The sequence below is a fragment of the Protopterus annectens genome, chromosome 5.part1 (genome assembly GCF_019279795.1).
Source record: "Protopterus annectens isolate FY-2018-M chromosome 5.part1, PAN1.0, whole genome shotgun sequence".
Lineage (NCBI taxonomy): Eukaryota > Metazoa > Chordata > Ceratodontiformes > Protopteridae > Protopterus > Protopterus annectens.
The window spans coordinates 402890687-402917548 of record NC_056736.1 but is presented as its reverse complement, the minus strand read 5'-3'; the positions used below and the strand labels follow the sequence as shown (position 1 = coordinate 402917548).

Here is a 26862-nt window from a genome sequence, read left to right as displayed (position 1 = left end):
TAATACATATAAATAGTACAAATATTAAATATTTTTAGCATCACTAAATAGAGGTCAAATATCACATCAGCTTTAAAACAAAATATCCAATTACCCTGTATGTTCAGCTGCTGATTCTTCTTCTGGCGCTCGAGTCCTGACCCCCCACGTCTTCAATCCCCAGCCGCGCTTATTCCTCATTCCTGGTCTTCTGTTGTTGTTGTTGGAAGACCACTCCTTCCTGGAAGCCTTTTTCAAGCCATTATTTTGGCGCAAAAAGGCTTCCCGGAATGTGATTGGCCTATGCATTGGTTTGTGTGCTGCAATGCTGATTGGCAGTAATTTTATTTTTATTTATTTTTATTTTATTTTACATTTGTTGACCGGGCTAGTCTAGCTGGATATATGTCCATTTTCAGTAGAGGCCCGGGGAGAAAAGCTCCAGTATTTATTACAGGTTTATATAATCATTAAACAATGAGGGTTGGGAGGCTGGCCTAATGGTTAAGGTGTTTGCCTTGCAAACACAAGGTGCAGGGTTTGAGTCTCGCAATGGATAATTGGCTAGGCTTAAAATGGCTCGCCAGGTCAGTTAGCTTAGTACTAATCTATGAACCTATGAATTATAGTAGCATGAAACAGGTAAAACCATACATAGTAAAGTCATACATAGTAATTACAATAAATATAACATAAATTTTGCTAAAAATGCTTTAAGGTGAGTAGGGAAAGGTATTAGTGTTATAGGGAGAGTAGAAATGAAAAGAGAAAAGAAAGAGGAGACCGGGTTAGTCTGGGTTAGTACAAGAGCATAGCCAGTGATTATTGAAATACAGTTTTAGATTCTTTTTAAACAGTGGGAGAGACGTGAGAGGTGTGATCTCAGTGGGTAGTTTATTCCATATTTTTCCAACAGCATTGGAGAACAGTGAATCACCTGCTACATTGTTAGTTTTAGTAGTATTGATCAAAAGTTTGTTTGAAGAGCGTAGGTGTCTCAGGTTATTGTATGGTATAATGAGACCGGTAAGTATTGGGGTTTTGTTATGTTGGTAAAGGGTCTTGTGCACTATAGTAAGCTGTTGGAGTTTGAGGTGGTTAGGGAGTTCGAGCCATCCTAGTTGTTTTAGGTTCAGGCATTGATGGGTTCTGAAGGAGGATCCTGTAGCAAATCTAGCAATATTATTACAGGATGTTATTAGTTTATTGAGGTTATTTTTAGAGAGATTGGTAAATATAGGTGAGGCATAGAGTAGAGTAGAGATTAGGTGCATTCTAGCTATTGTGGTCCTAGCTAGTGGAGTGAGGAAGGGTTTGATTCTATATAGCGAACCTATTTTTTGTTAACTAATTTTATTGTATTGTTGATGTGAGAATCAAAGTTGAGATTGTTGTCAATAGTTATTCCTAATAGCTTAGTGGTTAGATCCGGAGAGATAAGAGTACCATTGTTGGAAGTGAGAGTGAAATGAATAGGGGTAGACTTTCGGCTTGGTGAGAAGAGTAGCAGTTTAGTTTTCTTAGGGTTAAGGAGCAGGCAGCGTTGAGAGAACCATTGTTCAACGGTGTTAAAAGTTTTTTGGGTAATAGACTGGAGTTCAGTTTGAGAGGTGGCTGTACAGATTATTGTAGAGTCGTCTGCATATTGAATGCAGGTAGTGTTTGGGATAGCTGTTTGAAGGTCATTAATAAAAATGGAAAATAGTAGGGGGCCTAGGATAGAGCCTTGAGGAACCCCTACAGAGTTAGGAAGGTGATCAGATAGAGAGTTTTTCCAGAGAACTGCTTGTTGTCTGTTATCTAAGTAAGATGTGAACCAGGTTATGGAAGGAGGATCGAGTGAGAGAGAAGTAATAATGTGCAGAAGAAGTTGGTGATTGACCATATTGAAAGCTTCAGATAAGTCAATGAAGAGTGTAGATGATAGTCTATTGTTATTGCGGTTATAGTTAATGGAGTTAGTGAAGGAAAGCAATGCAGTGGTGGTGCTGTGGGAAGGTCTGAATCCAGGCTGACAGGAAGCAAGTAGGTTGTTTTGGAGAAGGTGGTTTAGTAGTTGTTTATGTATGCATTTTTCCAATATTTTTGCAAGAGGGGGTAGGAGTGCTATCGGACGGTAGTTAGAGAAGTCATTGGAGTTCCCACCTTTGTGGAGTGGAAATAATATGAGATATTTTCCAGATAGAAGGAACAGTTCCTTCAATTATAGATCTATTTAAAAGTATAGAGATGGGTTAGGCGATAGCTTTGGCGCCTATTTGAAGGAACTCGGCAGGGAGTTTGTCAGCCGAAGGGGTGGTAGGTTTTAGTTTATGAAGAAGTGAGAAGATGAAGGAGGTAGGAATTGGTTCAAAATGAAAAGGAGGTGGAGTAGTAGAAGATGTAAGCAGGTTAGAAGTGTTGTGGGGATAGGTGACTAGCTAGAGTTTGGATAGCACTTGTAAAGAATGAGTTAAAGGCATTAGCTGTTTGTGAGGGATGTTCAGGATTGGAGCCTAGTGGGTTGGGGGTAATAGATTGGCCTGGGGAAAGAAGATTGTTAATACTAGTCCAGAATTGTTTAGGTTGCTTATTTGAGGTTTGCTGAAATAGGAGAAAATAGTTCTTTTTGTCTGTCACAATGGCCTTTTTTGTACTGTTTCTAAGTTCTCTGAAGGTTTGGCGGTCAAGTCAGATTCCTAGTAGCGCGCCATTTTGCCCAGGATTTATTTCTGAGAATGATTTTTTGCCTAGTGTCATTGGTGAGCCAGGGGGCTAGTTTAGCTTTGGTTCTAATAGTACGTAGAGGTGCATGATGGTCTAGGATGGATAGGAATGTGGAATTGAAGTATTCTACTGCTTCATTAAGGGGAAGAAGTTTTAGTGGAGACCAATTACATTGTTTTAGTTCATCTAGAAAGAGTTCTGAGTTAAATTGCTTTTTTGAACGTAATGTTAGGAAAGTATTAGGAAGAATTAGGTTTGTTCTATGTCTAATTACGTAAGTTAGTGAATGGTCACTTAGATCATCTGGAAGGGTACCAGATTTATAGGTATGTTGTAGGCTATTAAGTATCCAGTCTAAGGTAGTTTCGTGATTATTAATTTTATTAGTTCTGGTAGGGCTGTTAATGAGTTGTGAGAAGCCATATAGGTTTATATGGGAGGTGGGGTTTGTGCTTTTACAGGTATTCCAATCGATATTTACGTCACCTAGGATAATTGTCTCTTGTGGGAGGTTAGAGGAGAGACAGTTAAGGGTATTTTCTAGAATGTTAATGTTACTTCCTGGGGGGAGGTATGTACAAATAATATTTATGGCTTTGCTTTGGTTGAGTAGGAGCTTTAAGCTAACACACTAAGCAGAAGCACATTGCGGTACACAAACCAATTGGAATGCGTGTAGCAGAGCCACTGCTGTTAAATGCGGAACAGCAGAACAGTGGCTTCGCTCGTCGTTAAATGCGGAGTGTTCCGCTTAATCCGGAGCACTTGGATGCTCAGGGGAGAAAACATGGCTGATTCAACTTCTGCTGAAACTGGAGTGAAAGTTGCTGAAAATGTAGTTGAAATGGTAGAATCGCTACCAGAAGTTTTTTTCTGATGATGTGGGTACAGAAAAATAGTGACACTGGAGGAAAAGGAGATTGCAACTGAAACAGAGATGGATTCAAAGGAAAACTTTCAGAGAAGATTGTTTGAAGTAAAGCTAGTTGCCTCTGAAAAATGCATAATTACAATCCTCTAATTGGGGGGTTGCGGGATAATTATTTGGAAGAAATGATGAACCAAAGTGAGCCAGAAAATGGAGCAGCAGTTTCACGGAGTGACATCATGGAAAAAAACAGAAGAAGAAAAAGGAGAAGAGACTGTGCCAGAAAAAATTCCAGAAACAAAAATGTATGCACAAACTGTTGGAGAAGGAACAAAGAAGAAGAAATAAAAGATACAAAAAAAAGAAGTATACAATACATGTGAGCAGTAAAAAAGAACGTTTGGACAGATACAAGGTTTGAGACTCAGTTTTAGGACCACTGAGTGTCAAAGCAAAAGAGTTAAAAACATTTATTTTAATTAATAAAGAAACTTTTTGTAACTTGATATTTAAGACTGGGCAGGCCATGGGAAATTTTTTGGTGCATATGAATAAAAGAAAAATATTTATCCATGATAAGAATATGTAGTGCAAGCTTTTTACCAACAAAACAAAAAATAATGATCCAGTGTAGAACTGAAGTTGAAGCAAAAGAACTGAAAGGACATTTGTTAACCATCTGTAAAGAAGTAATCGACACTACAAAAATATATGATGAAAGAGGACTATGGACTGGAAGATGGGAATGTGGAGTAATACTGAAAATGGAAAATGATAATGTTATGCATGTACCAAGTATTAATGTTCATGGTAACAGTTTTTTTTTTTAAATAGAGGTCAACCAAAGAGTTATTTTTGTGGAAAAAATGATTGTTTAATCAATGAATGTGATAAATATATTATTTATGTGGTAAAATAGGGTATCATGCAAAAAAATGTGGCTATACTGGTCATTCGTGGCTAGAATGTGAAAGGAATGTGCAATAAAATGACGTTATACAGGAGGAAGAGATGGAATAATGTGTTACACAAGAAAATGCACAAAATATGGGACTAATAAAGAGGTTGTATATGAAGTTAAAGAAAGTAATAAGGAAAAAGAAACAGAGGTGACAAGTGTGGAAGAAGCTGATTGGTGTACAGGAAGAAATAAAAAGACTTTGATAGGGAAAAGTTAAAGAAAGGAAAAGAAACTTCCAAAATATAATGCTTAGGGAAATAAGAAAGGAAGGACATAAACATTTTATTATACTAACTGTTGATAAAAGCTGAAAATATTAGCCTTAAATGTGAACAGTATGAAAAATCTTAAGAGGAGAATAGGTATATCACTGTGGTGTGCTGCAGTAGATGTGTATATTCATGTTTTAGAAGATATCAGATTATTAACAGAAGAAGAAAGAACACAAACTGAAAAGCTTTAGAATGGTATGGTAGTTTGGAACGGGTCTATATTATATCATCGAACACTTAAAAAAGCGAACGCTGATTGATCGACCTATTTTAAGCAAAAGCTTACAATCTCAAACTGACAGATCAGCGATTTTTTTCCCAGGGAAAAAAAATCGCTGATCCAAAACACACCAAACAAACAGAAATCCACACACATGCACCTAAAATCTGATACCTAACCCTACACTAAACTATGCACACACCACTAACTACCAACTTACCTTAACCCAAACCCTAACCCTAAGGTCCGTCACTATCGCACACTCACCTCACCCGTTCCCTAACCCTAACTCACTTAAATCCGCCCTAAACCTCATGTCCACTCAATCGCGCACACACACCTAACCCGAGCCCTAACCCTAACTCCCCTAAATCACCCTAACACTCACATCCACACAATCGCACACTTACCTGAATCTGACCGGTAACTTTCCACCATAACACTGAAAATACCGAAGCAACAGAAACGGACAACCAAATTCTTTCCCTAGGAAAAAATTTGAGTTTCTGCTGCTTCGATATTTTGCAGTTTCGCGAAAATAAGTTCGATCAATCAGTGTTCGCTTTTTTAAGCGTTCGAGGATATAATATAGACCTGTTTGGAACATGGGGGAAGAAACGTGCTCGGGCATATGTATATTGTGTCAAGAAAGCAGTGAAATATTAGATGTAACCATAGTGGAACTAGGACGGATTATAGTAATAAACTTGAGATGGAAAAATGTACATAGAATTATAGCTTTATATGCATATGTAACAAGAGAGAGAAATGATTAAAAATATTCTTGAATATGTTTATGTGAATGTGGACATAGAGGTGGGTGATTTTAATTGTAATTTAAGAAAAATTAAGAGCAAATATGATTTTAAAACACTTATTGAAATTATGAGAAATGCAAAGTTAAGTGTATGGGAGAATAACCACTGGACCTACAAAAAGAATGAAATTAGAACAAAAATTGATTGTTTTTTAAATATCTGATGGTTTAAAAGTTAAAGAAAAAGGAATTAAGTGTGCTGAATTTTCGGATCATGTGACAATATGGGTTAAAGTACAGGAAAATGAATATATAATAGGAAAAGGAATAAAGATAATTAATGAAAAGTAATTGGATTTAGAAGAGAAAAAAAGAATTTATGAAATTATGAAAAAATCATATGTGAGAGAGTTTTATGAGAATTGGACTGTGTTTGGTGGTTCATTTTTTATATATTTAAGGAAGAAAAGAAAAAGTGAGATATAAGATATTAAGTCAAGAAACATTCAGAGACTTATTAGAGAAGAAAAAATTCCTTTTATGAAAAAGAAAGAAATATATAAAATGAATCAAATTAAAATTAACTTGTTATATAAACAAAAATATTGTTTACAAGGAAAGAAAGAAGAGGTAGCACCATATTTGACTAAAACAAATGAAGGAAAAATTAAGAGAATTAAAGAATAAGGAAGGTAAGCAAATAAGACAGCAAGAAGGGAATATACGAAATAATTAAAGAATATGTATTGGAATTATTTGTTAAAAGGGAAGAAAACATAAAACAAATTTATAAAGGTGAACAATTAAAGATGAGTATTTAGAACAAAAAATAACTATGAAAGAATTGAATTAAATTCTGAAAAGATATTAACATGAATTCTGCAACAGGACTGGGTGGAAGTGAATATGGTATGTATAAAGAAATGAAGTAGTGGCAGGAAAAAATTTTTTATAGGAGTTATGAATGAATGTTTAGAAACTGGAATTAAAGAGAAAGAGAGATGTACAGGGAGTTATAAAATTTATATTTAAAAAAGGAAATAGAAGAGATATAAATTGGCAACCCATACCATTGAATATTGATTGTAACATTCTCATGAGAATAATAACAGAAAGGGTACAAAAAATGGGTAGAATATATGACCAAAATGTATTCGAAGGAAAAGGAACTAGAGTTATTATGGGTAATAAATAATTGATATTATTAATGAAAATGTAGAAATGAAGGTTATGATTGGGGATGTAAGTAAAGCCTATGATATTCAATATAAAGCATTATGGAGAATTCTTCAGGCATATAATAGTAAGCAAAAATACAAGTAATAAAATCAGTTTTTTAGGAACTATGGGAAACTAAATGTAAATGACTGGATTGTGGAAGAAATAAAAATAGAATGTGGAATAAAGCATGGCTTCCCATCTAGTAGTGTATTTTTCTCATCGGTTATGAATGTAGTAGTGAGGGAAATAAAATGACAAGTAGCGGTGGATACAAAATGATGAGGGAAGTACAGTTGCCAGTGTATAAATATATGGATGACATTGTATTCATTGTTAAAAATAAAGTATGGATGGAAGAAGTAAACGAAAAAAAAAAAAATTAAAAATTTGGTTTAAGTATAAATAAAGAGAATAGCAAAGGATTTGGTTTTGAAGGCATGATAGGGATGTATTGAGTTCAATGAAAAATATATAGATATATTAGGAGTAATATTTGGAAGGAATTAATACAGACAACAACAATGGGATAATGTTCTTAAAGAAGTAATGGATATGACTGTTTTTTGGAAATCACATAGATTTCCATATAGAAAAAAGCGCACTTGTTGAACACCATGGTAATAAGAAAAAATATTTATGTTGCTAACATCTGTATTTATTTATAACATTTGTTTACCGGGAAAGTCCGACTGGGTATGAGCCCATTTTCAGCAGAGGCCCAGGGGAGAAAAGCTCCATAGTACACATTAAACAGAATTAAAAATGAACAGTGGTTACAAATATTAAGACAATAACAAAGTAGTACAATATGTGAAATACAATAAAAGAAAACTAAGCAAAATATAAAGGTAAGCGGTAACGCTGACCATACATTATATACAAGATAGAAGAGAGTTCCTAATGTGCATGTTACATAATGATGCATGAAAATGTATAACAATAAGTAATAGGTCGTAAAAGGCATATGCTTTTTCTGGCAGGAGAACTAGATAATAAATTTCAGTCAAATTCTGGAATAGATAAAGGTTAGTGTAAGAATATAGAGAGAGAGGACATTAGAATGCTAAGGAATTAAAGAAAGATTAGGCTAGAAAGTAGGGAAAGCAGGAAGAGAAGTTAAGTATGTCAAGAGAAAGTCTATTCAGAGTGGGGAAGAAGGGAATAGAAAAGAGTATTAAGTTGGCAAAGAGCATGGACAGAGCCAATTATTGGTTAAATGTTCTTTCAGCCTAGACTTGAAGGAAAAGTAGTGTGGTATAAGTCTTATTGTTTCTGGAATGCTGTTCCATGATTTGGCAACACAGTGAGAGTACAGACTTAACCCCATTAGATCTTTGAGATTTGTAAATAGATAGTAGATACTTGGGACAGGAGCATAGGTCACAAGATGGAATATAGTAGTGATGATATAGTTTGCGAAAATGAGGAGTTCTACTGTAATTTGTGAGTTAATGATAGTTGATTAAAGGTGAGAAGGTGGGGTAGGTCAAGCCAGTGTAGGAACTTGAGAGCAGAGCAATGGTGAGAGTTGTGGGCCTGCCCTATGGCAAATTTCGCTGCTTTATTATAACATTGACTAAGTTTTGCTTTGAGGGAAGAGTGAAGATTGGTTAGGATAGGTGAAGCATATAGAAGGAAGGGTAAGAGATAGGTGGTGGCAAAGGTTACTCTTGTGGAGTTGGAGATTAATTTCTTAGCCCTGTACATCATGCCCAATTTTTTTTTATGATGTTGCTGATATGTAGGTCAAAGTTGAGTGTTGTCAGTAGTTACACCTAACAGTTTTGTATGTGAAACCACATTGATTAAAGTGTTGTCCAGAGAAGTAATAACAAAGTTAGAGGCATCTGGAGAAGTGTTTTGGTAGAAGTAGAAGTATATATATTTTTTGGTTAAACAGTATATGGTTGCTGGTGAGCCAAGACTCAATGAAATTGAATGCTTCTTGCGTTAAACTCTGTAGATGAGGGAGAGTCCTCAGCATATTGAATTAGGGTGGCTTGTTTGATGGCAGTATTAAGATGATTAATAAAATGTTGAAGAGAAGTGGACCTAGTATTGAGCATTGGGGTACCCCAGTGCTAACAGATAAGTAAGGAGAGAATTTAGAGTTCCATTGGACAGATTGTGATATCTGTTAGAGAGAGAGCTAGTGAACCGTTGTAAGGATGTTTTGGTTAAGCCCAGCAGAGATGGTTGGAATAACAGTTGGGGGTGGGAGACAATATCAAAGGCTTTAGATAGATCTAAGAACAGAGAAGAGTCAGTTTCCCCGAGTCCTGAGGTTTGTTGACCGTGTCAGTAAAGAATAGTAGAGCAGTAATAGTGCTGTGGGCTGGTCTGAATCCGTGTTTGGTGGGTGAGAGAAGATTGTCAAGGTATTGAAGTTGTTTATGGATACATTTTTCTATAATTTTTGATAGTGGTGAAAGAATAGCAATTGGGCTACAGTTAGAGATTTCTGTGGAGGTGCCACCTTTGTGGAGGGGAAGGATGAAGGATTTTTTCCACAGGGAACGGGACGCAAGACTCCTTGACAGATCTGTTAAGGATTATTGAGACAGGGTAGGCAATTGAGTCAGCAGACATTTTTAGAAATTCATTAGGAAGATTGTCTGCCGAGAGGGAACATGGCCTGAGCTTGTACAGGAGGGATTTGTAAAGGAAGTAGAAACTGGTTGGAGGGAAAATGTGAAGTGATAGGTAATAGGAGGCTGAGAGAGGGTAGAAGAGAGATGGAGGGAATTTTAGTGATGGAAGCTATGCTGTCAGTGAAGTAAGAGTTAAATTGAATTGCTATGTCGGGGGATGTACTAACACAGGATGGTTGGGGGGAGGACTGACTTCCTGGGTTTAGGGTTTTTTGATAGTGTGTCGGAAGGTTTTTGGACTGGATTTGTGCTAATCTTGTAGCTTTGCATAGAACTTTTTTTCTTGGATAAATTAACCTGTTTCTTTACAAGGTTACGCAGTGCTTTAAAATGCTGTAAATTATTGTGAGTCTTACATTTTAGGCAAGTTGTCCAAGCCTATATGATTCCTTTTAAGTATGAAAAGGAACTAATGATGATTATAATACAGACTGAATCCAGTCGAGAGGGATTCTATATATGAAAGAAGAGCAGAGAGGCTTGGGTTTAATAAACCCAATAGTACATGCAACATCTTTAGATGTTCTTCGTGTTTCACTGTTGCAGTCATTACATTCGGGTTATCTGCTTGCAGGTAGCCCTCAGTCGGCCTGATTAACAAAATCTTGGGTCCTGCATCAGTTGCTGTCCCTTCTTCCATGACGTCAGTTCATCAGGGGTATAAAACATGCAGTCGACGCCATTACATCAGTCTTTTTTGCTGTGCGGTGCCCGAAGCAGAAGCAGTTCACAAGTGCTAGTCGGCCGACTCCTGAAATTTTCGTTTTAGAGTTTCAGAACCGAAGTCTTCAACTAAAGCCAAGTACCCCATTGGGGAAACTTTTTCTTGCTCCTTACCGGTGTCAGTAAAAGTTAATAATTGCATTACTTGTGGAAAGCAAACATCTCATAAAGATTTTCATTCGTACTGTATTCCTTACCTAGGCCCTGACCATGACGTACCTTGCTGTCGGTTTTCTGCTTTATTTAATCAGCGCACTATCCGTCGTCTGTATATTTTCGTCTCTAAATATTTCGGTTCTCGGTTTAATTATCCAGAAATGTCGTCTGTTAGCCATCCGACTACTGGGATTCCAAAAAAAACGCAACGATAAAGGCAGAGACAGGGCGCCGAGGTCCAAAACTGCTGACGACACTTCTCCTAAGCCAGTACTCAGTGAAGCTCTTTCGCAGCCTCTGATAACCGCTACTTCTGATTCGCAGGCCTCTACTGAGACCCATTCGGAGTCCCGTATGCCACGAGATGCTTCAACTATGGAACCCATGGACGCCTCTACCTTGGATGGGTCCGGAGCCGCTGTGCAGGCACCAGCTTCTGAGGGTGTATTCAGGCCTACGGACTTGCATATTAAACCGACGCCTCCTTCTTTACTTGGGCCTAAATCTCAATACATGCCTAAAAAACTGACGCCCAGGCCACATGCTCAGGCCGCTGTGCCTAAAAAACAAATGATAAGAATGGCTGAAGATCTAATAACTCTAATCAGGGGTAGCCAACCCCCCACCCCCTTCTAAGAGGCCTAGGACTGAAGTTGATTGAGTCTTCTGATCAGGATTCTGTTTTTTTCTGATTCTTCTGATCATCTGGATTTGCCCTCATCTACTTATGAAGATTCTGATGCAGAGGACTCCATTCCCTTTGCTTCCCCTCCTGAGGATTTTTCTTTTGGGGAAACCTTACATTCTCTAAGGGAGCATTTCCACTGGGAAAGCCAGGATTTTTCAGATTCAAAAAAGAGGCTTAGGGATTTCCTTCTCCTACCTCACTCAGCATAGGCCTTTACCTATTCCTCCTGTACTAGACATTGTTGATGATGCTTTTTCAGAATCTCGTTTGGCCCCCGATTCCCTGCCTCCTGCTCCCAGAAATCTGACAGATACTGCAGGGTCCCCGAGTCCCACAAGTTCCTTTTTAAAAATCCTATTGCAGATCCAGAGACTATTTCACAGGGGCCCAAGGGCATTAAGGCGTCTACTGCTAAAAATCCTACCCCTTCTGATAGAGACTCCAGGGTGCTGGATAGATGGGGTAAGAAGGTTTACATTTCTGCAACCTTGCCCATTAGGGCTTTAAACTGCCAGTTTCATATGTTAAAGTATCAGCAACATGTTATTGGACTGCTTAAACAGAAAATGATGTTGATTTCTGACTGTGTGGAAAATAAAGAATTGGAGGATTTAATGCATTCTGCTGAGCAAGTTGGAAAACATACTTTGCAATGTGGTTTTGATTCATTAGAGGCCTCTTGCAGGGCTGCTGTTACTGGGTCTGTACGCAGAAGGCATGCTTGGCTTAAGGAGCAGTCTTTGCCTGATCATGTTAAAGCTAAATTGTTGGATGCTCCTTTAAATCAGGACCGCCTGTTTGGCAACAAGGCTGAGGAATTTCTTAAAAAGATGGAAGATAAAGCTAAATCTATGCAAACTGTTAAAGATTTTTTTACAAGTTCAGCCTCCTAGATTTAGTTGGCACTGGCCCTCTAAGAATTGGTCCTTTCCAGCCCCTTCCAGGTCTTCTCAAGCCAAACCCAGACACAGCAAAAACCCCAGGTTTCAGTCCCAGGGGACACACACAACTACGCAGTGGGGGGCCTCCACTTCCAAATCTGGGAATAATAAGACTCCCCCTATAGTAAACTGTCTCAATGACTTCCTTTTAAAATTTCCAAGCACTTATCAACTGACTGCCCTTTTGGGGGGAAAGATTGCTCTTCATGCAAAGAATTGGGAAGTCATTACCCAGGACAAATGGGTTTTAAGTATAGTGTCACAGGGATACAGAGTTCTAACCTGTCAGGGGTACACCATAAACGAAAAGAAATCACACCTGGCACCCTGTCAACAAATTATATTCCTGGGAGCAAGCTTGAATACAACCTCGCAGATGGCTTACCTCATGCCTGAGAAACAAATTCATTTGACAACCTACTTCAAACAAGTGGCCACAAAAACCCTGCTATTTGCAAGACAAATACTGCAAGCCTTGGGGTTCATGGTCTCCTGCATTCTTCTAATTCCATATGCAAGACTGCATATGAGGAAACTACAGTGGTATCTAAAATGCCTATGGTGTCAACATTCTCAAGACCTGGAAACAATGATTCCTATCATACCTTGCCTATGCCTAGAACTCCTTTGGTGGGCAGAGGCCTGCCACCGAAACAAGAGACATCGTTCCACACCACCCCCTGCCACCCAAACCCTAACAGACACATCAGACTATGCATGGGGGGCTCACCTGGCAGGGAAGAGCATTCAGGGCAAATGGAACCCAAGTCAAATGCACCTGTATATCAATCAAAAAGAAATGTTAGCTGTACAGAATGCTCTGACAGCCTTCAAGGACCACATTGTTCCAGGACAACTAATGGTAAAGACGGACAACATCACTGTTGTGGTACATAAACAAGCAGGGGGGGGGTATACATTCTTACCCCCTCTGCAGATTAGCCATGGCATTGTGGAGCACAGCCTTGAGCTACGAAGTGCACCTAAAAGCTCAATTCCTGCCAGGAAAATTAAATCCACTGGCAGACGGACTAAGCAGAAACCTCATGGACCCACACCACACAAGTGGAAACTGGAACCAAGCATTTTCAACATGTTGACAAGCAAATGTGGGAGCCCAGATCATAGACATGTTTGTCTCTCCCTAGAAACTACCAATTGGACAAATTTTGCACAAGGACTCCCCACAAACAAGCCTGGAAAGTGGATGCTCTGTCCTTCACCTGGAAAAACCTATCAGTATATGCCTCCCCCCCCCCTCTGCCTCTGTTCTCCAAGTACTACTAAAAATCAAATGGGACAAACCAAGGATGATTTTGATTGCTCCAGACTGGCCGCGCCAACACTGGTACCCCCTCCTGCACAGTGTGTCACGGTTATCTCCATGGCACCTGCCTAAACTCCTTCCCTGCTGCCTCAGCAGGAGAACTAGATTCTGCACTCTCAGCTTCTAACACTGAACCTTGCAGCCCGGCTAATTACTTAATCTCTCCTTTACCATCTCTCAGCAAACCTGTGATCGATGTCATTTTAGAGGCAAGGAGGCCAAGTACTAGAAAATCTTATGCTGAAAAAATGGAAAAGATTCTGTGCCTAGAACCAATCTCAAGGGATGAGCACAGCAGCGCCCAATTTACCTCATATTTTACAATACTTAACTGAGATGCTTCACAAGGGCCTGTCTTTTTCCTCCATTAAAATCCACGCCTCAGCCATTTCAGCTCATTATAATACAGAACCTCTCCTCTTTTCTCATCCACTGCTCAAGCAGCTCCTCAGAGGAGCCAAAAATTTGAGACCACCCAGGAGAGCTCCAACCCCAGCCTGGGACCTTAACTTTGTCTTGGAGAAACTCACTCTACCTCCTTTCGAGCCAGCTGTTACTGCAGACTTAAAATTTCTTTCTTGGAAATCAGCTTTCCTTTTAGCAATCACTTCAGCTAGAAGGGTATCTGAATTACAGGCCCTTATGGCAGTGGAGCCTTCCATCATCTTTCATGCGGACAGGGTGTCCCTCAGAACCAATCCATCCTTCATGCCCAAGGTGGTATCCAGTGTGGCTGTTAATCAGTCCATTCATTTGCCAACCTTCTTTCCCAATCCACAGAATAAAGGGGAAAGGATACTGCATTCCTTAGATGTGCACAGACAACTTAGATTCTACTTGGACAGGACTAAACCTCAAAGGAAATCTGAATAACTGCTGGTGGCATTTGCTGCAGGAGCAGAGAGGAAGACTATTTCAAAGCAAACCATTTCTAAATGGATAAGCCATTGCATTCATTTCTGCCATAAGCACCATGGAAAACCTATCCCCCAGGGGATCAGACCTCACTCCACCTGGGCTGCATCTACTTCTACAGCCTTTCTCAGAGGTGTCCCTACCAGGGGCATTCTAGAAGCTGCTACCTGGAGTTTTGTACATACTTTCACCAAGCATTATCATTTGCCAATTTTCTCTAAATCCAGAGCTGGCTTTGCTACTGCAGTCCTGCAGGACCTTATAGCTGGCCCTAATGCTATCTAAATTCCTCCTCCCAACCATAGCTTTGGGAATCTACCCAAGTGTAATGACTGCAACAGTGAAACACGAAGAACATAGTACAGTTGTGTACACTTACCATAAATGTAGATGTTCGAGTGTGTTCACTGTTGCAGTTCTGGTTACCCTCCTTCCAGCCCCCTAAATTCTTTTGGATATACCTCTACTTTCCTTTACTATGCTTAAAAGCCTTTTTGATGTATTTGCTTTTTTGTTGGAGGTATATCTTTGTGCTTTTATATTTAATTGCTTTCCATTAGGGGGGCACCTGTCTGGGTCAAGAAAAACTGATGTAATGGCGTCTGCTGCATGTTTTATACCCCTGACGTCTTGAAGAAGGGACAGCAACCGACGCAGGACCCAAGACTTTGTTAATCAGGCAGACTGAGGGCTACCTGCAAGCAGATAACCCAAATGTAATGACTGCAACAGTGAATACACTGTAACATTTACATTTATGGTAGGTGTACACAGCTGTACTTTTTATATAAGGTATTAAAAGGAATTATGAAGGAAAGTGAAAACTTGATAGAAATTATGCTGTATTATAAATACAAAGAATTGTAAGAAGGAATGGAAGTTAAAAAAAATAGTAGTAAAGGCATTGCAAATGAAGAAGTGAGAGTACCAAAACAAAATTGTTATGGAAAATAAAGAAATATGTGAAAAAAGTAGAAAGGCATGGTACTTAAATATTATGAAAGCATTTTAATGCATTGATCCATGTAAAGATTTAGAAGTAGATAAGAAAAATGCAATAATGATGAGATATAGTAACTATAAAAAGATTAAAGAATGTATTGATTTTTATGGAGATTGTCTATTAGAAAATTGCCAGTTAAGGCAAATGTGCCATATAAGAAAAAGCAAGATAGAAAATGTAATAAATGTGGAGAGTTTGAGACTGCTGAGCATGTGCTTTTGAAATTTGAAAGAGTTAATAATAAAAGAAATAAACATTATAGGGTGAAAAGTGTGTTAAAATTTGATAAATATGAACATAATAGAATTTGTTATGGTAAACAAAAACAGGAAGAAGTGAAGAAAATGGACAGAGTAATATTTTATGCTTCATGGACTATATGGAACAAGAGACTAAATGAAATTAAACACAGTGGAAAATGGACTTTGACAAATACTTTGGAAAAATAATGTTTTGATTGTGGATAAAAGAGTTGGAGAGTGGATGCTTAAATTGAACTTTATAACGTATGAAAATTTGTAAATAGATGTAAATAATGTAAATATGCAAATATGTAATGTATATATCAATAAAAAACCCTACTCATTTTGATAGGTACTGTGGGATGTTTTACATCCACCTGAGCTACACCCAATTCAAGCGGAATGGACCTCGATTTACCATCTCCTCCAAAGGAGAACACACTCAGGAGTGCAGCACCCAACCCTCCCTGTGCTGCACTGTAGTGTCCACAATCAGTCTACTTCATGTGGGAATAAAACCCACAGACTTCTGCACCAAAGGCTAGTGTGCCACCTATTGTGTCACTGCCGAGTTACAGATATTTATAAGCACAGCATCTGCTGATGCTGAAAAAAGTTTAAAAATATATATAGAAGGTTAACAAGGAGATTATAGAAAAATAGGAAAGATTAACAAGGGGATATAATAAGCTGTTTTGGTAGTGAATGTACCACATAAAAAAAAAAAAAAAAAAAAAAAAAAAAAAAAACAGAAGTGTTAAGGTACACAGCACATGAAGGACGAAGAGGGGAGTGTATAGATTAGGTAGAGTTTAAGAGAGTCTGTATGGAGAGGCAGTGGTAGAGGGAAATTGAGGGAACAGAAAGGTGCAAAAGATGAGTTTATGAAGTACTTCAGAATTGCTTCTGCATAAAGCAATATAGAAAGTACTCCATGGATTAAACCTCACACACTTGCTAAGTTTTTTAAGTTGGAGCTGTTGTCTAGGGGTAAGACTTGTTTTGGCATGGTTATACTATAGGGAATCCTGAAACTATTTCCCATAGGTACCAGTTACTGCTTACAAATCCACCCAAATGTAAGGATTTAACTTAATATCTTGACTCTCCCCAAAAAACCAAAGAAAATAGTACAACTGTTTAAGGTGCTTACCTTGACAGCAGATCTTCAGTTAGTCGTCTCAGCTGTCCCATGTACACTTGCACACAATTTTCTGTTTTTTAAAACTTTAGAACATTATACAGTTACAATTTGGAATACTTACAATAGTTAATTATTTTACAAAGTAATAGTCTTCAGCAAACACAGTTTCCATTGAGGGAGAAAAAAAGTTTGAAGAACATGAGAAATGGTCCTTGCAGTACTGGCCATATAAGAGTGCTCGTCTTCTACAACTTAGGTTTCACAAAACAATCACAGAAGACCAGTTTTAGCCTCTTAGGGATAAGGGCACAATTGATGAAGACTTCAGTTCAGAAAGGAAAAGAACATAAGGTAGGTTATTTTTTTGGTACACTACTCAAAGATATGTTTAAGCATCGTACACACCTGTATTGTCTTTAAATATGGTGACTTGCACACCCATTAGGTGTGAGCAATTTCCTTTGTTTTAAGAAGAGTTGCTTATTTCCTCAGTTTTAAATTAGGAAACGTTTCCATCAGTTCCGAAAAAGTCTGCTACCTTACTGCATAAGCTGATAGGATCTGAGTACTTCTAGCTGTATGATTTGCTCTTTGACTTCCCCTTTAGCACTGCACTCAGTAGTATATTGTTTAACTAATTTCAATCTCTAAGATTTAATAAATGTTCATGCAATCAAACCATGTTGTCAGAGTTTGTGTACTTAACAGAATTCTTGCTTTTATTCGTAGATTCAAAAGATGGTAAAAAAGAGAAACCAGGAAAGAATAACCAAACAAATGACATCATTCCAAATAATGGTAAGTGTTTTAAAATTATTGATGCGTATTATTTCCACGGATGTGCTTAATGTTGACTCTCTGGTGTATTGCTTCTGTAGGGGGAAAATAAAACGGAAGAAAGATTTTTAGCTTACCATTTTACTCTTAATAGGTTAATTAGAATTGATGTTGTCTTTTGTGTCCATTCTTGAATGAATGGGTTTCAGATCAGACTTCTGCCACTTTACCAGACTTTAGGGTCCTCCCCTTACCCATAATCCCATCCTATCCCCAAAATTAACTCCAATCTCGTTTGCTGCTTGTTTAGGAAGAACGGAATTTTTCCTCAGGCTTGCCTAAGCTAAGTGTGTCTTAATATTTAGCTGGTTTCCTAATTCACATTTTTTCTTTTGTGTTAACTTAAGAGTTTTCTAGTTTTTCACCTCCCATTACAAAAAAAAATTCTCAGTGAATCTGTCTCTCTCGTCTCGTGCCCTTGGCACCTGTTAATATTTTTCTATTGCTAGTTGTTTTCCTAGTACTTTCTTTTTACCAATATTGTTATTATTATTATTATAATAATAATAATAATAATAATAATAAGAATAAGAATAATAATAATAATAATTATTAATAACACAAATGATTATTATTGAGCGGCCACGGTGGTGCAGCGGTTAGCGTTGCCGCCTCACAGCAAGAGGTTCTCTGGTTCAGTCTTTGGCTGGGGTTTCTTCTGTGTGGAGTCTGCATGTCCTCCCTGTGGTTGCGTGGGTTTTTCTCCAGGTGCTCCGGTTTCCTCCCACATCCCAACGACATGCTGCAGGTGGATTGGACACACTAATTTGGCCCTAGGCGTGAGTGTGTGTGTGCCTTTGGAAGAAGGTTGGGCGCCAGGCTGGCAACTCGACACCATAAAAACTCCACTGCCAATCATGAATGGACCGGTGATCCGCTGTGGCAACCCTTAACCGGGAAAAGACAAAAGAATTATTATTATTATTATTATTATTATTATTGTTTAGTATTAGGGTACTACTTCACTACCATTGCTGGTAGCTCTGATGTTCTTCATGTTTCACTGTTGCAGTCATCACATTTGGGTTATCTGCTTGCAGTAGCCCTCCGTCGGCCTGATTAACAAAGTCTTGGGTCCTGTGTCGATTGCTGCCCCTTCTTCCATGACGTCGGGTCTTCAGGGGTATAAAACATGCAGCCGACGCCATTACATCAGTCTTTCTTACCGTGCGTTGCCCGAAGTAGAAGCAGTTCGCAAGTGCCGGTCGGCCGACTCCTGAAATTTTCGTTTTCGAGTTTCAGAACCGAAGTCTTCAACTAAAAGCCAAGTACCCCGTTGAGGAAACTTTTTCTTACTCTAAACCGATGTCAGTAAAAGTAAATAATTGCATTACTTGTGGAAAGCAAATACCTCATAAAGATTTTCATTCTTACTGTATTCCTTGTCTAAGCCCCGTCTATGATGTACCTCGCTGTTGGTTTTGTGCCTTATTTAAACCACGAACTATCCATCGTCTGTATATTTACACTTCTAAATATTTTGGTGCTCGGTTCAATTATCCCGATATGTCTTCGGTACGCCATCCGTCTACCGACATTCTGAAAAACACAAAGACAGAGACAGGCCGCCGAGGTCCAAAGCTGCTGACGACGCTTCTCCTAAGCCAGTTGCCAGTTTGCCGGTACTCAGTGAGGCGCTTTCGCAGCCCCTGATACCCGCTACTTCAGATTTGCAAGCCTCTACTGAGAACCATTCGGAATATGCCACGAGATACTTCAACTGTGAAACCTGCGGATGTCTCTACCTTGGATGGGTCCGGAGCCGCTGTGCAGGCACCGGCTTCTGAGGGTGTATTCAGGCCTACTGACTTGTGTATTAAGCCGACGCCATCTTCTTTTTCAAGGTGTAAGACTCGAACCATGTCTAGAAAACTGACACCCAGACCGCATGGCCATGCCCCTATGCCTAAAAAACAAATGATAAGAATGGCTGAAGACTTTATTACTTTAATCAGGGGAAGCCAACCTTCCCCCTCTAAGAGACCTAGGACTGAGTTTGCTTATGATACTTCTGACCAGCATTCTGAATTTTCTGTTTCCTCTGATGACCAGGATTTACCCTTATCTGGCTATGAGGATTCTGATGCTGAGGACTCTATTCCCTCTGCATCCCCCCCCCCCCCAGAGGATTTTTCTTTTGGTGAAACCTTGCATGCCCTCAGGAGCATTTTCATTGGGAAAGTCAGGATTTCTCTGATTCTAAAAAGAGGCTTAGGGATTTTTTACTCCTGACCCAGCCCAGGCCTTTAGCCATACCTCCTGTACTAGACATTGTTGATGCCTTTTCGGAATCTAGCTTGGCCCCTGACTCTCTACCTCCTACTCCCAGAAAACCTGATAGATATTACAGGGTCCATGACTCTCATAAGTTCCTTTTTAAAAATCCTACTGCGGATCCTGAGACCATTTCACAGGGACCCAAGGGCATTAAAGCTACTACTTTGAAAAACCCTAACCCCTCTGATAGAGACTCCAGGGCGATGGATAGGTGGGGTAAGAAGGTATACGCTTCTGCAACTTTGGCCATTAGGGCCTTAAACTGCCAGTTTCATATGTTAAAGCATCAGCAGCATATTATTGGATTACTTAAACAGAAAATTATGTTAATTCCTGATTATGCTGAAAATAAGGATTTACAGGATTTACTGCGGTAGCGTTGTCGCCTCACAGTAAGACATTGTCCTGTTCGATTCTCAGCTAGAGCGTCTTCTGTGTGGAGACATCTGTGAATGGGCGTACCTTCATTGAAGGTTGTGCGTCAGAACTGGCAACTCGGCACGTAAAAATCTACTGCCAATCATTAGCGGACCGGAGTTCTGCTGTGGCGACCCCTAACCGGGAAAAGCCAAAAGACACAACAACAACTGCATTCAGCTGAACAAGTTGGAAAACATACTTTGCAATGTGGTTTTGATTCCCTAGAGGTATCTTGCAGGGCTGCTGTAACTGGGTCTGTACTTAGAAGGCATGCTTGGCTTAAGGAGCAATCCTTGCTGGATCATGTTAAAGCGAACTTACTGGATGCTTCTTTAAACCAGGACCGCCTGTTTGGCAACAAGGCAGAAGAAGTTCTTAAAAAGATGGAGGAAAAAGCTAAATCTATGCAAACTGTTAAAGATTTTTTACAAGTACAACCTCCAAGGTTTAGTAGGCATTGGCCTTCCAAGAATTGGTCCTTTCTTGCCTCTTCCAGACCTTCTCAGTCCAAACCCAGATCCAGCAGATCTCCCAGGCTTCAATCCCAGGGTACGCACTGGACTAAGCAGTGGGGGGCCTCCACTTCCAAATCTAGTAAAACTCCCCCTATGGTAAACTGTCTCAATGACTTCTTTTTAAAACTGCCAAGCATTTCTCAACTGACTGCCCCTTTGGGGGAAAGATTCCTCTTCATGCAAAGAACTGGGAACTCATTACCCAGGACAAATGGATTTTAAATATAGTGTCCCAGGGTTACAGATTTCACTTCCACACGTTACCAACACCAAGCGAGTGGCCAGATCTGCCCCCAAATCAGTGAGCAGAGGCCCAAAAGCAAGGACTTTTTCTCTTAAGCATGGGGGCTATTCAGTTGGTACTAGAAGAGGAAAAGGGACAAGGTTTCTACTCAAAACTTTTCCTGGTACCCAGAAAAGATAATTCATGGCGTCCTATCCTGGACCTGTCTACATTAAACACCTTTTTGGTGATTCCAAAATTCAAGATGATGACTCTTCACCAGTTGCTCCCTATGCTAGGCAAAGACGACTGGTTGGCAACACTAGATTTAAAGGAAGCATACCTGCACATCCCAATCAGGGAATCTTGCAGAAGATACCTACTCTTCAAAGCAGGCTAAACGCTCTGTCAGTTCTCTGCACTGCCCTTTGGCTTGTCTACTGCACCTAGGGTATTCAAAAAGTGCCTAGCTCCAGTCGTTGCATTTTGCAGGTAAAGAAATATTCAAATATACACATACCTGGACGATTGTCTAATTCAGGCAGAAAGCCAGGACATGCCTTTGAATCATCTGGCATTTGTACATAGGGTGCTAACTAGTCTGGGGTACACCATAAACGAAAAGAAATCACACCTGGTACCTTGTCAACAGATTATATTCCTGGGATCAAGCTTGAATACAACTTCCCAGATGGCTTTCCTTATGCCAGAGAAACAAATTCATTTGACAACCTACTTCAAACACGTGGCCACAAAAACCTGTTATCTGCAAGGCAAATACTACAAGCCTTGGGGTTCACGGCCTCCTGCATTCTTCTAATTCCATATGCAAGACTGCATATGAGGAAACTACAGTGGTATCTAAAATGTCTATGGTGTCAACATTCTCAGGATCTAGAAGCAATGATTCCCATCATACCTTGCCTACGCCTAGAGTTATTTTGGTGGGCAGAGGCCTGCCACCAAAACAAGGGATTACCATTCACACCACCCCCTGCTGCCCAAACCCTAACAACAGACACATCAGACTATGCATGGGGGGCTCACCTGGCAAGGAAGTGCATTCAGGGCAAATGGAACCCAAGTCAAATGCACCTGCATATCAATCAAAAAGAAATGTTAGCTGTACAGAATGCTCTGACAGCCTTCAAGGACCACATTGTTCCAGGACAATTAATGGTAAAGATGGACAAACACCAGTGATGTTAAGTTGTCTATCTCGCCTTCATTCTTGCTGGATGGGGTTCGGAGCCGATCCTCAGCTCAGACTCCACCTTCTACTAAAGCTCGAGAGCTATTTACCGGCTCGAGGCCTCCCCATATCCCACAATGCTAGGCGTCAGATACCCAGATCTCGTTTGCTGCTTCAGCTACGAGGTTGTGATTTTTACCGGCTCCAGATCGTATAAATCTTTTCTTCTATTATTACCTTTAATATTTTCTTATATTTAGATAATCCTTTCCTCTTAGTTTAATTAGACTCTGTATCCCACTTAGAAACTCGTTTTTTGTTGTTAGAGAGCCCCCCCCCACCCTTTTAGGGTAGTGTTAGGCCTTGTCAACTACAATTAGTTAGTTTTGTAGTTTTTTCTTGTATATTTATGTATATATTTGTTAGTAGTAAGGTAGTTGTGTGGCTATAGTTTTATAGTTATTATTATTGTTAGTTAGTGTGTGTGTGTGTGTGCCTTGATTAAGCACTAGTTAACTTTTCCCTTTGGTATCCTTTTTTAAAATGTCTAAAGATAAAAAAGTTTCAGGTTTCAAGAAGTGTGACTCGTGCTGTCAGAAGTCTCTGACAGACGGTCACACTTCTTGTGTTTATTGCTTGGGTCCCCTACACCTGCAGGACTCTTGCTCGGTCTGCCATGCCTTCAGCCCGAGAGTCCTGCAGGAGCGTAGGAACAAGCTCATATTGAGAGGCTTACTTAAGCCAGAAGGATCCCCGGCTAAGCTTTCGTCGGGAAAATCCTTAAAGCCCGCCAAACCATCGGCTCCTTGTTCGGAGCCGTCGCCAACCGGAGCTCCTGTCTCCTTGTTGATTCCGGCTGGAACTGACATCTCGAGACCTCAGTCGGCTCCGACATTAGTGTCGGAACCTTCTCTGAGCCGAAAACGTTCAAGGTTCCCCCTCTTTAGAATCTGTTCGTTTGGCTCCGTGGTCTCCATTGCATCAATCGGAGCGGAGCCATAGGTCCCACTCCTCTAGGTCCTCCAGGCTATCTGATCATGACTTGTAGAGGGTGGTCAGTAGGCTCCTAAAGTCGCAGGCCCTGGCCAAAATGTTGACCAGCCCTTCTCAACAGACTGTGGCTATCCCTGTGTCTTCAGCAGTTCCTCCTCTGACTCTACCACTGTGTTCGGAGCCGGAGCTCATTGGGGCTCGATTCGTAGGAACGTCGGAGCCGATAGCTCACCTTTCGGCTCCCTCGTCGGCTCCGATCTCTTCATTGGTTCCATCCTTGGAGGGATCCGGGCGCCGAGACTCCCTCGTCGGCTCCGAGGGGACGAGTGGCATCGGACTCTTGTCCGACCCCGTTCTCCCTCTCGGGGCCTCAGCGCAGATGAGCTCGGCCCCGACATTGGCCTCGGAGCCGTCCCTCTCGGTGCCAGGAGGAGTTCACGTCTCTTCGGAGTGGGGACCCTCTTCTCTGCCTGATAGGGGTGCCTTCGAGGTCACAAAAAGTGTGCTGACTCCTGTGTCGGCTGCACGATCGGCCCCTTTGGCTCCTCCCCCCATGGTGCCTGCTTCGGTCTCTGTCCACCCTCCTGACCCCAAGCGTGGAGAACAGACGCTCCAGGTGGCCCCATTGGGTGTATCTTCCTCTTCCAAGGCCTCCCCTGATCATTCAGAGGAGCCCCCTCGGAAGAGAAAATGTAAGAGGAAACATGTTGACTCCCCCGAGTCAGTCACGTCTGATACCGACTTGGAGGATTCGGAAGGGTCCCCAAGGTCCCCCTCTGAGGGTGTCTCTTTTTCAGACATCCTTGAGATCCTTAGGCAGAGGGGGAACTGGACTGCCCTTAACCCTTCCGAAGATGAGTCTGTGTACCAGGACGTGTTTGGTTCTCGCCCTTCCACCTCCTGGGTGTCTCCACCTTTCGACCCGCTCATGGAAGTAGTGGCTCGGAAGGCGTGGACAGCCCCGGACACAATGGAACCAACTCCCCGCAGGCCCACTAAATTCATTACAGCCCCATCTGACAAGCAATTTCTGACAAAAGGTGTCCCTGTTGATGCCATGGTGGTGGCACTAAGAAGGAATTAGCTGACCCTTCGGTGCCTGTCCATCCACCTAATAAAGAATCTAGGACAATGGACAGGTACGGGAAGTGGATATTTTCTTCAGCGACCATTTCTATGCGGTCGCTGAATTATCTGTGCCATTTCACCCGCATTCAAAGGGATCTTCTCAAGGAACTGGGCGATACCCTTCAGGATCCATCAGCTGCGGGGTCTCAGGATAAGATTAACTCCCAGTTGGCGACCCTTAACTCTATAGTCAACTCCTCCATGCGGCTCATTTCTTATGCAGCCGATGGGGTGAGTAGGGCCGCAGGTACAGACGTGGCTTTGAGAAGACATGCCTGGATGCGGTTATGTAACTTTGCTGACCCTTTTAAGGCGTCCTTTACCAATACCCCCTTCGACGGTTCGGCTTTGTTTGGACCACAGGTGAAGGATACCCTTACCAGGTGTGAGCAGGAAGGCAAGACTTTCTCTGCCGTGGGACTCCGTTTTTCTACTCCCTCTAGACCATACCCCAAAGGTCAGAAGAGTGGAAACGTGGTTTCGGAAACCCCAGGGAATCGTGCCTGACACGCGTGGTGAGTTTCTCTCCAGGGGCAGAGGAGGAAACAATAATAGACGCCGCCTGAGGGGCAGAGGGGGTCCGCAAAATCAGGGTAGCAGAGAATCTTTCTCTGACAAACTCTTTCAGCACCCCTGAGGGGCTGCCAGACTGTCCACCTTCGGAGGCAGTCGGGGGAAGATTGTCACTGTACCCAGAAGCCTGGCAACTCCTCACACCCCTGTACAAACAAACAAGTCCCTTCCAGATGTTCCACCCGGTCTAAGGGAACAAGCAGTACTAGAAATTTCAAAACTGCTAGAAAAAAGGGCCATCCAGCCAGTCCCAGCAGACCAGCAAGGATCCGGGATTTACTCCAAGTTCTTTTTGGTACCAAAAAAGACAGGGGACTGGAGACCCATTTTGGATCTCAGCAGGTTAAACAAATCTGTTCAAAGAATGAAGTTCCGGATGGTCATGCTTCAGTCCATTCTACCCTTTTTGGGTCAGGACAATTGGATGTGCTCCATAGACCTTCAGGATGCGTACTACCATATCAAAATGGACAGACGCTCCAGAAGGTTTCTCCGCTTCCGGCTGGGAGCCAGTCGCTATCAATTCAGAGCCCTGCCCTTTGGTCTCACCACAGCCCCCAGGGTGTTCACCAAATGCATGACAGTGGTTACGGCTCACCTGAGACGGCGAGGATTCCAGGTGTTTCCATATCTAGACGACTGCCTCCTAACTGCTTCCACCAGGCATCAGCTACTGCGAGCCAGGGATTATACCATCCAAACTTGCTCCGAGCTACGTATCTCTATAAACTTCGAAAAGTCTGCATTGTCGCCTTGTCAGTCTATAACCTTTATAGGCGCAAGATTAAATACAAAAGAGCTGTCGGCAAAACTTCCCTTAGAAAGAGTATCAGACATTCGCCGACATGTCCAGACCTTACTACAGTGCAAGAGAATTCAGGCCAGATTTGTGCTGAAAACCTTGGGTCTCATGGCAGCAGCAATCACATTACTTCCCCTGGCTCGTTTTCACATGCGGATTCTTCAATGGATGCTTTTTACCCAATGGTCGTTTCAACAGCTTCCGATGTCTCGCAACATAATAATCACCCAATCATGCAAAGACCACCTTTCTTGGTGGATGGTCTCCTCTCAAGTACTTCAAGGCAGACCGTTTGTTCTTCCTCCTCCTGTTGCCACGGTGACAACGGATGCCTCCCTGATCGGGTGGGGGGGGGGGCATTTTCGGGGCAGGACTGTCCAGGGCACTTGGCAACCTCTAGAGTACCACCTGCACATAAACGTCTTGGAGATGACAGCGGTAATTGTAGCATTGCAAGCTCTTCAGGACACTCTACCCACCGGGACTATTGCAATTCAGACGGACAATATGTCTGTAGTGTGGTACATCAACAAGCAGGGCGGAACCAGGTCCTATCCCTTATGTCGAGAAGCACTCAGACTCTGGCAGTGGGCGATCTTCTCTCATCGGTTTCTGATAGCAATGCACATCCCCGGGAAGTCCAACGTCATAGCAGACAGGCTGAGCAGAGCTATTCTCATGCCTCACAAGTGGTCTCTCAATAAGTTAGTAGCGGACAAAATTTTCTGCAGATGGGGTCAACCTTGCTGCGACCTTTTTGCAACCCCTCTAAACAGCAAGTGCGACGACTTCTTCACTCTCTTCCCCCTCCCTGGCCACTCCCCCAGAGATGCTCTAGTTCACGATTGGCCCCGGGGTCTTCTGTATGCATTCCCACCTTTTCCCTTAATTCCCAAACTGATTCAGAAAGCAACCGCATTGGGATCCAGGATGATCCTCATTGCCCCTTACTGGCCTCGACAAATTTGGTTCCCATTCCTGCATCGTCACCTGCTTGAGCAGCCCTGGAATCTGGACCCAGTGCCAGACCTCTTGGTCCATCAGTCGGGCGGGCTGCACCAATCCCTTCAGCTTTCAACCTCACAGCTTGGTTGCTCCACTTCCAACCTTAGCCAGGCTTCCACATAT

The 26862-nt window shown here is 41.4% G+C and overlaps 1 protein-coding gene across 1 annotated transcript in view; it reads left to right on the top strand.

Annotated features, from left to right (window-relative positions):
* Window positions 1-26862, top strand: part of SCML2 (Scm polycomb group protein like 2) — a 2608432-nt gene that overhangs the window by 534694 nt on the left and 2046876 nt on the right. The window contains exon 3 of the mRNA XM_044073060.1: window positions 17504-17572. Within this exon, the coding sequence (XP_043928995.1) occupies window positions 17504-17572 (69 nt within the window). The remainder of the gene's footprint in view (window positions 1-17503; window positions 17573-26862) is intronic.